Source organism: Eublepharis macularius, chromosome 5 (genome assembly GCF_028583425.1).
Source record: "Eublepharis macularius isolate TG4126 chromosome 5, MPM_Emac_v1.0, whole genome shotgun sequence".
In the NCBI taxonomy this organism is placed as follows: Eukaryota; Metazoa; Chordata; class Lepidosauria; order Squamata; family Eublepharidae; genus Eublepharis; species Eublepharis macularius.
Genome location: NC_072794.1, coordinates 169,482,321 through 169,495,725, shown reverse-complemented (window position 1 = coordinate 169,495,725; position 13,405 = coordinate 169,482,321). Strand labels below are relative to the sequence as shown.

At 43.5% G+C, this 13,405-nt stretch overlaps 1 protein-coding gene across 1 annotated transcript; it reads right to left on the bottom strand.

Annotated features, from left to right (window-relative positions):
* Positions 1-665: 665 nt before the first annotated feature.
* LOC129330158 (signal-regulatory protein beta-1-like) lies at positions 666-10,012 on the bottom strand. The gene is made up of 4 exons (XM_054980113.1): positions 9,931-10,012; positions 8,476-8,790; positions 4,581-4,925; positions 666-1,298 (listed from the first exon to the last, which is right to left on the bottom strand). Exons 1-4 carry the CDS (start codon positions 10,001-10,003, stop codon positions 1,153-1,155), a joined length of 879 nt encoding a protein of 292 aa, XP_054836088.1. The 5' UTR covers positions 10,004-10,012; the 3' UTR covers positions 666-1,152.
* Between the last annotated feature and the right edge of the window lie 3,393 nt (positions 10,013-13,405).

Sequence of the window (13,405 nt, the reverse complement as noted above, 5' to 3'; positions counted from 1 at the left end):
ATAACATGGCCCCCCAAAGTCCAATCTGTCTGAAACTTGGGTGGTTGTTAGAGAAGGGTTAGAGGAAGGTCCCCACCAATTTTGGGCTTATTCGGTGGGAAAATGCCTCCTCCAGGTGTCCTGGAAGACGGAGGCATTTTCCCATAGAAAAAAGCCGAAAGAATGCCGAAATAATGCCGAAAGAATCCCGAAAGTCGAAAGCCGAAAGAGATTCTTGTTTCGGCTTTCGGCTTTAACGATAGAGAATCTTCTTTCGGCTTTCTACTTTCGGCTATAGCCGAAAATTTTTGGCTTGCACACCCCTAGTGGTTACATCTACAAGTGAGTCCCTCGCTCTGAGATCAAGTACCATTGGCTCCTTTGACTTACCAATTTGCATTTCTCTAAGGTGTGAGGAATTATCAAGATCTGCATTTCAATGAATGGATGGGGGAAGTGGGATACTTTTAGCAGTTGAGGAGGAACAGATATCGAACGTGTTAATGTAGTCACATGGAGCAGATACAAGTGTGACTGTAGATCCAGAGGAGTTAGCCATGTTAGTCTGTAGAAGCAAAATCAAAAAGAGTCCAGTAGCACCTTTAAGACTAAACAATTTTATTGTAGCATAAGCTTTCGAGAATCAAGTTCTCTTCATCAGATGCATGTTACAGAAACTGGACAAATATAGAATAGAAGTGTGACTGTGCGAGCAAGTGCATGGAAAGTTGGAGGGGGAGGCACATGAAATGAGGTTCACTTGAGGGCCCCTAAGTACTTGGTAACATATATTTCTACCCTAACCCAAGTATTCATGGACCATACAAGAATATCCTCAAGCTCAAGCACGCTATTTTTGTAGGAGCTTTAATCGTGGATGCTTCCTCAATACTTCCTGGCCCCTCTAACCTGGATGCTACAACATCTCCTTTACCTTAGGAGAAAATAGTGAATGGGAACAAACTCGGCAACATTGAAAGCAAAGTGGTGACCAGAAGAACAAAGATTAGCAGAAGTGCAATTCTTGGGTTACGGTTAGCAAAAACCACAAGGTACAAACCATTCCATAAGGCCTTGTCAATTTATTGTTTAAAATTAACTATTAGTTATTAACAGTTTCTTGTTATGGCAAGGTGTAATGCCAGCATTAGGCACAAAGAAACCATCAGCAGATCACTTGGCCAAGCCCTTTGGCTTCTGTGTTGATGCATTCCTGCTAGCTGATTTGCTCAGGAAAAGGCACAAGAGGAGGAGAGCAGTCACAATCTTGCCGAGAAGAAACCCTATCCAGAGACCATGGTTGGAGAGCAGAAACAGACCTGTGACAACAAGAGAGCAGATCAGCAAACCTTTTGGAAGCATTTTGACTTATTTGCTATGGAGCCTGCTGCCATCTTGATCACCCAGAAAAGGTAAGAACATTCTAGACTCACAGATTTGGATCCTACGAACGAGTTCAGTGTGCATCTAGGTAGTCCCTGCCATGGAGCAGGATTCCTCTAGTGCTAGTACTTCCATTTACACAAGGGTCATTGAAAACCATTGAAACTGAAAGCGCTGGTGTAACTCCCAGGAAATTATTCGTTTAGCCCAGTTGACGATTGTAGTCTGGTTTCTGTGGTGTTTATTTACCCTAAGACATTGGTCAAATCCACATTACTCATTCTAAGTCGCATGTTCCCCGCATTCCCCACGCAATCCCGAGTGCCGGTCACATTACCTCATTAAACAGACGCATTTCATTCGCATTTCTCCCGAATATGTGGTCACAGGTTTTCAACGGTAGTTTCACGGCGGCCGTGAACGGGCCAATGCGCAATTTGCACGGTTTTTTAAAAAAACACCCCCCTTCCTGTCTCTCCGGCCGTTCCGAGAGTTCCTATTGGCTGATTCAACTTGCAAGTGCTCCGTAGTCTGCAAAAGACTGTTTTTGACTTCATAGCATTGGATTTATTGATTATGCTGTTTCTGAATCAAATCTGGTAGTTTGAAAAATCATTTTGGGGTGAATCCATCCTCAGAACGGACTCGCGAAACTTCCTTTTTAACTGTTTTTTATTTTGTTTATTTTATATTACTGTAATATCAAAATTACGAAATATCGAAACAATGACACTCCAAGGAAGTGAAACTTCAGTAAAATTCAGGCACTGAACTGTCCTGCATAGGAAATGCCCACAAAAGCTTCCCACATGCTTCCAAATTTCCAAAAAAGAAATGGGAGAGAGCCATCAGTGCTGTCAGTGGGGGAAAGAGAGGCATCATTATCTTCAATGATGTTTCTTTATAAGGCAAGATCGAAATAATGGAAAAGTGCGCTAAAAAATTTTTTTAAAAATGGGCGGGAAAAAAAGGTCCTGCCCCAAAAAGCAGTTTTCGAGCGGCCGTGTGACTGGAGGGACGCGCAAGAAAGACGGATTGGAAGCAGGAATGTGAATGAAGAGGAAAAAATCACGGATTGGAGGCAAACGGAAGATATCCGATAAACACGCGGGTAATGGGTGGATGTGGATTCGACCATTGTTTGTGGAAATGTCCTTGATACTGACTGTACTAATCTCACACTGTGTAATCTGCCTTGAGTCTCAATGAGAAAGTCAGACTATAAATCACATAAATAAATAGTAAATAAGTATGTTCCCTTCTGCAAGAAGACTGTGAGTGGAGCTACAAGTGACGAAAGGCACAGGTTGGACACTTGTCAGCTTCCCTCAAGTTTTGATGGGAAATGTAGGCAGCTTGGCGGAATGTTGGACAAGTGACAGTTGAAAAGTCCATTGGACAGCAGTCGGAGAGCCAAGCTACAAGACTAGGATGCCTACATTTCCCATCAAAACTTGAGGGAAGCTGACAAGTGTCCAATCTGTGCCTTTTGTCACTTGTAGTTCCGCTCTGTGTGGGAAGAATCCAGCTCTTTGATAGACATGGCTACGGTTGCCTGTCTGTAGGTGGTGATAATAACCAACAGGATACACGGTATAACACTAGCAAAATAAGAAACTCAGTGTGAAAACATTTATCCAACTACATTGCTGGATAAATGATAAACCGATTGTTTAAACAATTATCTTACATTTCTCTGCTCATTTTTCCAGTTTCCTCATTTATCCTCCTGATTATCCACTCCTGCATTTATATCTCCTCCAATAATAAACTTTTCATCAGAGAAAGGTATTGGGAGTCAGGATAAATCAGAAAATAGGATTTGATCTTTTTTAGGAACATATTATTCCTATAGTCAGACACCCATAGGGCGATGACAGCGTTCAAAAAGAGGAGCCTTTCCTTAATGATATTGTTCTGAATATTTTTAATTAAAATTGGCACATATCTGTTTTTGTCTTTACTGAAATCTTCAGATTACCTATATGTGATAAATGTGATTTTCTGCAAAGTGTAAAATATGTCCATAATTATGGATTACCGAACCCACAGTCTTCAGTAGCTCATTCCAAGTAATATAAAACCACCATTTTCAATCGAAGCAATTACATCCATATTTACATTTCCATCACTGAAATGGCTCTAAATGCTTTGTCTGGAGTTACTGTTTCATGGACATCTGAACCTTGCCTCCCTCTAAACCCATTTTCTAAGGGTCAAACCACACGAGACAAAATACACTTGAATTACACTCAAATTACACTCAACTACACTTGAATTACAAAATACACTTGAATTACCCGAGTAATTCGCGTGAATCTTATCTTGTGTGGTGAGACCCTTAGTGTTCTCTCAGATTACTGTGTATCTTTTCCTTTAATCCACATATTTTCCAATTACATTTACTATTTTATTATTTAAATCTTCTGTCTTGTCTTCTAGATCAGTAATTCTGTTATCATTACAACTCAAGTTTCATTTCTTAATTTTAATCTCCAGTACTTCAGTTGTTGTTGTTTTTTTACTGTAGCCTATGCCTCCTTTAAAAACAAAGCAAAATTGTTCTTCAACAAATCTAGACTCTTTTTCTTCATGGCACCAGAGAACTCCCTGCTTTCAGAAAGAGAGCTGCTGGCCCATTCTGGCAGGAGGAATCCAATGAGAGCAGATGAGTGAAGGGTCCAGGGGGACATAGCATGGAGATAAAAAGCTGCTGTCTCCAGTTGGGCTCTTCTCTCTGAGCAACTTGGCCACTTTGTGAAGACCATGGTAGTTTGGTTGTCCCTGGTTCTTGTATCCTGCCCATTCTGCTTTGCCTTTATGTCCAGCTCTGTAGATTTCTGACTTCTAGCCTGACCCTGACCACGTTTTGGCTGTGCCCTGAGAACTTGGCCCCTGTCTCTGACTCTCACTACCTAGCCATGGCTTAACTTTTGACTCTTCCTCCTGCTTGACCTGGCACTCTCCTCTACATCTAACATCCACAAAGTACCAGAGACAGATGAACCACTTAACCACAGGTTAACCACAGGTTAATGAAAACTGCTGGAGAGCAGATGATATGAACATCCATTTACTGCCTAGATTCACTTGCTTTTCTCTCAACTGGAAAAAGACCACCTGTTGTCACAAATATTTTATGAGATCCGGCTTCAGAAGCTGGACTTGATATCCTTCTAGTCCTCACCCTATGCTTCTGAGAAGATATTGGTACTTACCTGACTCAATGAAACAAACGTTTCCATTTTCTTCAGGCTGCATCTCAAATTTCAATACTCTAGATACGTAAACTGGACTTTGAGAATCATGAATCACTTGGCAGGTGTAATTGGTCATGCTCCGTCTACTTTTCCGTGTAGATAAGAGAAGTCTGAGGGAGAATGTCCCATCTACATTTAGATCCCCATGACCAGCCCTTTGTGTAAAGTTGCGGTAGTCACTTCTCCACCAGGCCACCTTGATGTCATTGGGATAAAAGTTATTCACTATGCAGGTGAGTTTCACAGAATGATCCAATGGGATGGGAGAAGACAGGCTGGTTTCCACTGTCACCTGTGGTGCAACTGAGCAAGGAAAGCAAAACAATTCATTATCCATTTGGCCCGCTATTTTAATGTGAAATCAGTTAATGGGGAACAGATAAGTAATGATTAACACAGCATCCTACACTCACTGGCTTGTATCCACCCAGATATGGTGGGTTTTCCCCCACCTTCTCCTTCCTGCTAATGGAGAATTGTTTCTACTTACTTGCTCCATAAGAGGAAGATGGAGGCTCATGCAACTAAGTCCCACAGACTCCCCTCCTTCCTCTAGCCCTATATTGAGAGCAATGACATATCAATGTCTTGTGTGGTTGCTGAGGGAAGGAGAAGGCAGGGAAAGACAACTCATGGAGGTGGATTCTGCATCCTGCAAGAGCAAGGCTCATGAGATCACACACACACCCTTTCCCACTGAATCCATTTCCAGTCCTGGCAACATTTATTGCAGGGGTGGAGGGACTTGGGTGCACTAATACCCCTGTGGGATGCACAGCAAGAAGAAGGAAGGGGCCAAAGTTTCTTCCTTCTCTTCCTTGAATGGTGATCCACTCACCCAAGAGGCAGAAAAGGGAAATAGCATTCCCTGCCACTGCAGCTGCCCCACAGAGGTAGCTCTTATACCCAAATCCTGTGACGGTGGGAATAAGTTTTCTCAGGATCAGAAATGGCTCCAGGATAGGAGGAGGGGAGGTCAAAAAAGATCATGAACTATCAGATTTTCTGCCAGCAGTTTGCAGGATCCAAGCTATTAGTTGCAATAGTCACCCCTTGCTATTCTTCTCCTGACCTCTCCTTCTGTTATGGTCCTCACTGCTGCGATTGTATACTCCTTGGGAGCAAGAACAGCGTGCCGTTGGTGAGAGAGGGGCACTTTAGGAAGCTACTGAAGAAGCAGTGCTACCCATTATCCATCAGTGCACCAACCACTGCTTCAGAGCTTCCCATGCCCTCTGAAATATATTCCCCCTTTCACGCAAGAAATTTCTTCAGCTTATGGGGCCAGACCTCCCTGTATTGCGACAGAACCAGAAGATAATTATCAGGATGAATAAAGTGAATTGTTCACAGGCTGCTGTAATTGTATGTACGCTTACCTTTTTCTGACCTCACAGCTATGCACAGGTTGTCACCTGTTATTGATGAGGTCCCAGCTTAGTGAGACACAGCTGTGCTTAGTAGAAGGAAGTTAGGACATACCTTAGATATGAACTACTGTAAACAGCTCCTGCCTGTGAGAACTTCTCAGAAGGTGGGGGTGGAGGAAAGGGGCCTTTTTCTTGTTTTATAGTTAGAAGTTGGAGTTTTCTGTATGTAAAATCTGTAACTACCTCTGGTTCTTTGGATTGCATTGGCAAACATGGAACCTGTGCCCTAAGAAGTCCTTTGTTGCTGTATTGGGGTCCTTGGCAACTGAAGAGATGTTGGGCAAGATTTGGGTCTAGTAGCTCCTGAAAGACGAACTAGATTTCCAGGGTATGAACTTTAGTGAGTCAGAGCTCCCTTTGTCAGATATGAAAAGTAGAAAAAGGAAGGAGTCCTTATAATCCAGACAGAGACTGGGAGGGGTATTGTAAGCAAGAGGGTGACAAAGCTAGTTATATGTTGTGTAATTAGCTTGATAGAGCTCTAGATAGAGGAATAGATCGGCACAGCATCCTACAGTCACTGGCTTGTATCTATGCAGATGTGGGAGGTCTTTCTCCACCTTCCCCTTTCTTGCACCATCAGAGGAAGAGGGAGGCCCATGCAAGTAAGTCTCACAGACTCCCCTTCTGCCCACAGCCCTATATAGAGAGCAATGACTTGTCAATGTCTTGTGGGGCTGCCGAGGTGAACGACATTGCTGACGCTTGATGGAATATACAACTTTGGAAGGTGAACAAGCTCCTAAGCCTGAGATGGTATAGCTGGTGCTGTTAGGTCCAGCAATTGTGTTGATGGATGTTGTAAGCTTTCTTTGCGTTAATTATGTGTCTTGCTTGCAGCACTGATTACTTTTTAAATAATTATCCCTATAATCACAAATAATTTGCATCTCTCTGGTCGCCCTTTGAACCTGAGTGCAAGGCTTGGGTGGACCACTCTGCAAATTAAAACACTCCCTGCCAAGTTAGGGTGGGGGAATAATAACTGCAGGCCTACATCTTGATTTGTAAAGCTGCTCAAGGCCCAGAACCACCCCCCCCCTCCGTGCAGTGATGCCATTTTCTTCAGTCCTAAAACAACCTGAGCCCCATAAGCTGAAGAAATCGGTAGGCGCCCTTCTCAACAGAACAGTTCAGTAAAAGATGTTTCAGTGGTCCAAAATATGTCAGTCCCTTAACTTGTACTCGAATACTGGTGTCCCATCCAAAACTCACATTTTCAGACTCTGTCCTAGATCAAGATGTTAGTCTGTCCATAGCAGTAGAAAAGAGTCTAGCAGCATCTGTCCTAGATCAGGATGTTAGTCTGTCCATAGCAGTAGAAAAGAGTCTAGTAGCATCTCTAAGACTAACACAATTTCTGGTAGGTATGAGTTTTAGTGAGTCACAGCTCTCTCAAATAGTAGCTGAAGACGTGAGCACGAAAGCTCATGTTTGTGTTATGTGCCATCAAGTCGCTTTGGACCTATAATGACCCTATGAATGAAAGACCTCCAAAATGTCCTATCATTAAGAGACCTGCTTAGATCCTGCAAACTGGAGGATGTGGTGTCTTTTATTGAGTCCAGCCATCTCGTTTTAGGTCTTCCTCTTTTCCTACTGCCTTCCACTTTTCCTAGCATTATTGACTTTTCCAGTGAGTCTTGTCTTCTCATGATGTGGCCAAAGTACGATAGCCTCAGTTTTGTCATTTTAGCTTCTAGGGAGAATTCAGGCTTGATTTGATCTGGTACCCACTTATGTGTCTTTTTGGCTGTCCATGGTATCCACAAAACTCTCCTCCAGCACAACATTTCAAATGAGTCCATTTTCTTCCTGTCAGCTCTCTTCACTGTCCAACTTTCACATCCATACATAGTAATGGGGAATACCATAGTTTGGATTATCTTGATCTTGGTTCCCAGAGAGACATCTTTATCTTTAAGGACCTTCTCTTGCTCCCTCACAGCTGCTCTTCCAAGTCTCCATCTCCTTCTGATTTCTTCATTGCAGTCGCCCTTTGGGTGGGTGATTGAGCCAAGGAATAGAAAATCTTGAACAATTTCAAGCTCATACCCTACCACAAATGTAGTCTTACAGGTGCTACTGGACTCTTGTGCTTTTCTACAGGCTCTGTACTGCCACTCCAGCTCGACTAAGCAAACAAAAACTGAGCTGCTGAGTCCTGCCATGAAACAGAACCAGTCCTGTCAGCTTGCACCCATTTAGGACTGTCTCCAAATTCTAGCTGCCCTATTGCTTATTCCTAAGAGCAGAATAATTGCCTGCTTCGATACAGCCAGTTCCGCTGATCTGGCAGCCAATCAGATTCTCCCAAAACACACAGGAGCCACCCCCAGCCTCCAGCATCCCACACATACAACCTCTTGCCTTCCCCATTACGACTCCCTTTACCAGTACTTATAGCACCTCACTCTCCCTACCTCGTAGGACATCTCCGAGATCAAAACTCTGCTGAATGGGGCTTTCTGATAAGATGCTGTGTTCGATTTGACAAGCGAGTGTTGAGTCGATATCTTTCTCGGTGAGTAGCACTTGCACGGTGCTCTCCATGTGGTAGGTGTTTTTTTTTCCTGGCGTAATGGTGGGCGGGAGGGCTTCAATCTGGTTCTGATTTTTGGTCCAGGTGACTGTGATGTCTTCGGAATGGAATTTACTTGCCTGGCAGGTGAAAGTTGCCATGGCTCCTGAATCCACTCGGCCTGAAGGGGGGGTGATTATTGGCTGGGATGGCCTGGCTGTAGGAAGAAGTATGGAAGCATCAGCAGGCATTGCATTCTGGAGAGAACTCTGCCCCACTGCTGTGGGAACGTCATTCTAACAGATCTTCAAGAATTGGGGTAATATTTGTATAAAGTTGAATTTAGAAGCCTGGTTTGCTCAAGGAGCGGAATACCCAGTTGGGTCATACTTATATCAATAGTAGTAGAGCCTATCCTACTTAAACCAGTAGTAGTAAAGTCTATGTCCCCTCCCTATCCCTTTCTGGATGGATCTCCTTGTCTCCATTCATTGTTTGTCGCCATGACACCCTAGCCTGGAGCTGCAGCAGCCGGAGCTGGCTGGAAAATCCACTTTAAAGTAGATGGCTGGCTGTGGCCGGCTGCACGTGCATGGCAGGGAGCAATAGGGTTTTTTAGAGCGCAGAATGATATCTTCAGTGTGGGGCCTGTTCCTGGCCCTGCCTTTCGCCCTTCCCTTTATTCCCCCACGTCATTATTAATTGAAAAGCAACCAATTCATTTTTTTAACCTGAATTTTTAAAAAAGAAATTTAAATAGCAACATTGCAACATGGATGCCTTAAATGGGAAAATAAACCTTGCACCCCGGGAGGGGGGAGTAGACTGCAATATGGCTAAGACAAAAACTCTGCAGGGAGCCCTGAATCTCATTTGATGTTTTGAAGTTTTCCTCTGCGCTTCCTGAACTTTTTAGTCCATTCTTTTGATTCCCCCAGAAACCCCACAGCAGGAATGGGGCATTTTTCTAGTGCAGAAAAAACACAGAGAAACCACTTTGATTTGACCCCCGTCAAGTGTGCAGAATCACGGAGGCCCAAAGTGGATACGATCCTTGTGGACCGAATGTCTAGAAAACCTGTTGTAAGAAAACAGACAAAAAACACCTTTGTCCCTGTGGCTGTTTCCTCCCACCAGTGCGTGGTGGTGTTGTTGTTGTTGTTGTTTCAAGTTTGCAATTGAATATCGTTATATTAATATTAAGTTATAGTTATAATTATCTGTGCATCAATAAGCCTTTAGCCCTTTTTGGTTGCAGAGATATAATGGGGAAGGGATATCTCCAGAAGACTCTTTGTTAGGAGTTCGTCACTTCCTGAGATCTGGACCAGGGCAAATGACTACATTCAACACTTACCGAAGACTTCCAGGAGAAGGGAGAACAGCAGGAATACACAAGGCAACCAAGAGAATGAGCTTGATGCAGCCATCAGGGTAGAAGAGAGAAGAGTTTTGTCTTTTTTTTGCTGGTACCAGCTCTTCCTGTTTGCAGCCCAAAACTTCCTCTTTTGTTTCTAACATAAATTTCCAAAGCATGACAAATCAAGTGTGAATTATTTCTTCTGCTTTTCCAGGAATTCCTCTGGGTCTGAAATCTGACCCAAGAATCTCTCATGCCACATTGTCGGCTGTTGTTAATAGGAAGGTGTGTGAGCGGTCACACTTGCCCGCACGATATTAAGGCTTATGAATATGGCAATATCATGAGCCCCTCTGCTCATGTGTTTAAAACACAGACAAGCTGTTTGGCTAGGCAGGAGATGGAAATACTGGAATAGGAGAAGAGAAGTAAGACTAACTTAGCCCCACACCCCGGAGTTCGTGTATAGCTATAGAACAATGGAGGTCTCCAGAAGTACTTGAATGAATCCATTCACACACCCTGCCAATTCTACCCTTTACCCCCTCCCCTATTATAGCCTCACCCATCCAGCCTTCATGGGTCATCAATCCTTTTACACTTATAGTTCCTCTTAGGAAGACCTAATCAAACCTTCCTAGTTCAAAACAGTAAAGAGTCCAGTAGCACCTTTAAGACTAACCAACTTTACTGTAGCATAAGCTTTTGAGAAACACAGTTCTCTTCATCAGATGTATCTGACAAAGAGAACAGTGTTTCTTGAAAGCTTATGCTACAGTAAAGTTGGTTAGTCTTAAAGGTGCTACTGGACTCTACTATTTTGCTACTACAGACTAACACGGCTAACTCCTCTGCATCTACTTCCTAGTTCATTGTCTCACCTTGGAGACAGTTCGGCAGCCTTATTGTCTCACCCCAGAGTCAGTTTCCTAATCCTTTGTCCTACCCTGGGAAGAACCATTAAGGCATTGTTTTAGGGCAGAGCCTGCCTTAGGGCATGTTCATAGTATATCTGACTGTCCTGCCATGTGCTCAGTGTGTGTGTGTGTGCGCTCTGGACCTTCCACACATCTTCAGATGGCATGTCTGAGCCCCTCTCCCTCTTGCCATGAAATACTGCTCACCGAAGCTGCTTTCCTTTGAACACCCCCAATCCTCTGGACCTGGTAACTATAAACCCAGCTCGGCAACTCTCTCCAGCTTTCCTCCCTGTTTCTTTTTCTAGTTAGCTCTGTGTACATGCTGTGTGTTTTGTGTGCAATTGATCTGTGGTATTTCAAATAAAAACCCCTTTTTGATTGAACATCTGCCTGCTTATTGAAAGGGTTCTCTGGAGGAAGGGATCCTCATGTACATTGGTGCAAAAGATCCCAGTTACCCCTCTCTTGCAAGCTTCTCCTTGTTGCTAATCCCCCCAATTCACAAGGAGACCAGCTCTTTGGGTAACAGGTGAGAAACTTGGAACAGCAAAGTGTCATGGGTAGGTGTGTTGGGTGTAACCAGAGGGAAGTGGAAAGGGAACGGGACATTTTAGTAAGGCCTTAATTTCAAAAAGCGGCTGCGCTGTCGTTCCCTTTTAGGGTATAGCTATAGGATACATGCGATGTCAGTGGGGTTGGGAGGGTACAAGTAGCAGTAGGAGACGGACCTGTCAAAGGGCCTTTTGCAAGTGGAAACTTACGAGCATTTTTCCCAGCTGAAAAAGCCATGGCAAGTGGGCTATTTGTCCCTTTCTTAGGCTTCAGCTATCCTTACTCACATGACCCCAGGACCAGCATAACAGCGCACTGACAGTGGTCCCTTTTGCGCTTGCGGTTTAAAGTGCCATTTCCGAGCAGTCTCCACAATCGCAATTGCTTTGGCTTGGCACCCGCTCTTTTCACACTGTCTGTGGCAGTTTCACTTTGATGTCTTCAGGGGTCATTTCGTAGAAAAAGAGCTGGAGGAACTCATTAGCATAACTCATTAGCATATGCCACACACCTTGCCAGCACCTGAAATGTGTCATTAGCATAACTGATTTGCATATGCCACACTCCCTGACATAGAATCATAGAATCATATGAGCAGAACCACAAGTGACAAAAGGCACAGATTGGACACTTGTCAGCTTCCCTCAAGTTTTGATGGGAAATGTAGGCAGCTTGGTGGAATGTTGGACAAGTGACAGTTGAAAAGCCCGTTGGACAGCAGTCGGAGAGCCAAGCTGCAAGACCAGGATGCCTACATTTCCCATCAAAACTTGAGGGAAGCAGACAAGTGTCCAATCTGTGCCTTTTGTCACTTGTGGTTCTGCTCATATAGAATCATAGAGTTGGAAGGGGCCATACAGACCATCTAGTCCAACCCCCTGCCCAGTGCAGGATCAGCCTAAAGCATCTCTGACAAGTATTTGACATCACCTATCCTGGCTGTTTTGGACCCTATCCTGGCCATTCAGGACCGAAATTGGCCCAAAATGGCAAAAGGGGGCTGAAAGTGGCCAAAAAGGGGCCCAAAATGGTCAGGATCGGGCTGCTGCTGAACAGGAGAGTGATCCACCACCTGTCAGAGGCCCAATCCAGGCCATTTCAGCCCCAATCCTGGCTGAAACGGGCCCCAAATGGCCAAGGGTCAGATGGGCGGGGCCACCTGTCATGTGACCTCTTTGGGGAACTGCCGGAACTGCATTCCTGGGAATTCCCCCTCGAAATGAGCCCTGGGTGTCTTGTTTTTCATTTTAGACTGACTTTTTAAATATATATATATATATATATATATATATATATATATTATTTTTAGTAAGTAAGGAAGAGAAAAGAGGTAGGTAAAAGAATAGAAAAAGAAACAAAGCATTTTTGCGAAGTTCATTAAGCTTGCTTTTATCCACATTCTTGTTCTACAGGTTATATATTTTATCGTAATATAACTTTAACTGTGAATTCTAATATTTCATCCAGTATTGCCTTATTATTAGATTTTAATCTGTATTAGTTCTTTATCCATTTGTAGAAGGGGTTCCAAGGTGTAGCTAAACTGAAGAAGGAAATAACAAAACTACATCATCTCTTGCCTTGAGCACGCTGTGGATGGGTCACCATGAACTGGTTGTGAGTGTGACTTGACAAGCATGTTATTCGTTCAAGCTACTAACCGGCTGCTTTTTGTCCTGTCACAATGAATTTGTGGCTCACTTTAGAAAACAAATCTAAAACTTCTTGTATGTTGCCTTCAAAAGTGTAGAAAGTTATCAGCTCAAATGATACCAAGTTTTTGAATTCAGACTTGCTGCACCAGAGAAATATTTCTGATTTTGAAAGACAAGTCGCTCAAACAGGCATCATATGCTCTGAGCCAAAATAAGAGAGGCCACAAGATAACTCCCAGACAAAAGGAACATGGGACAAAGATCATTCACATAAAATATGATTGTGTAAGATGCAAGATTACACAGTGAGGTACAAGACTGAATAAATTTCTTAACAAAGCACAA

What these genes read in the sequence shown, in the direction of transcription:
- LOC129330158 (XM_054980113.1), bottom strand. Translation starts at nt 10,003, where the DNA reads ATGGCTGCATCAAGCTCATTCTCTTGGTTGCCTTGTGTATTCCTGCTG. An exon ending in CCTTCTCCTGGAAGTCTTCG is followed by an intron (nt 8,791 to 9,930) that starts GTAAGTGTTGAA and finishes TTCTTCCTACAG; the next exon opens with CCAGGCCATCCCAGCCAATA. An exon ending in CGTTTGTTTCATTGAGTCAG is followed by an intron (nt 1,299 to 4,580) that starts GTAAGTACCAAT and finishes TTGTTGTCACAG; the next exon opens with GTCTGTTTCTGCTCTCCAAC.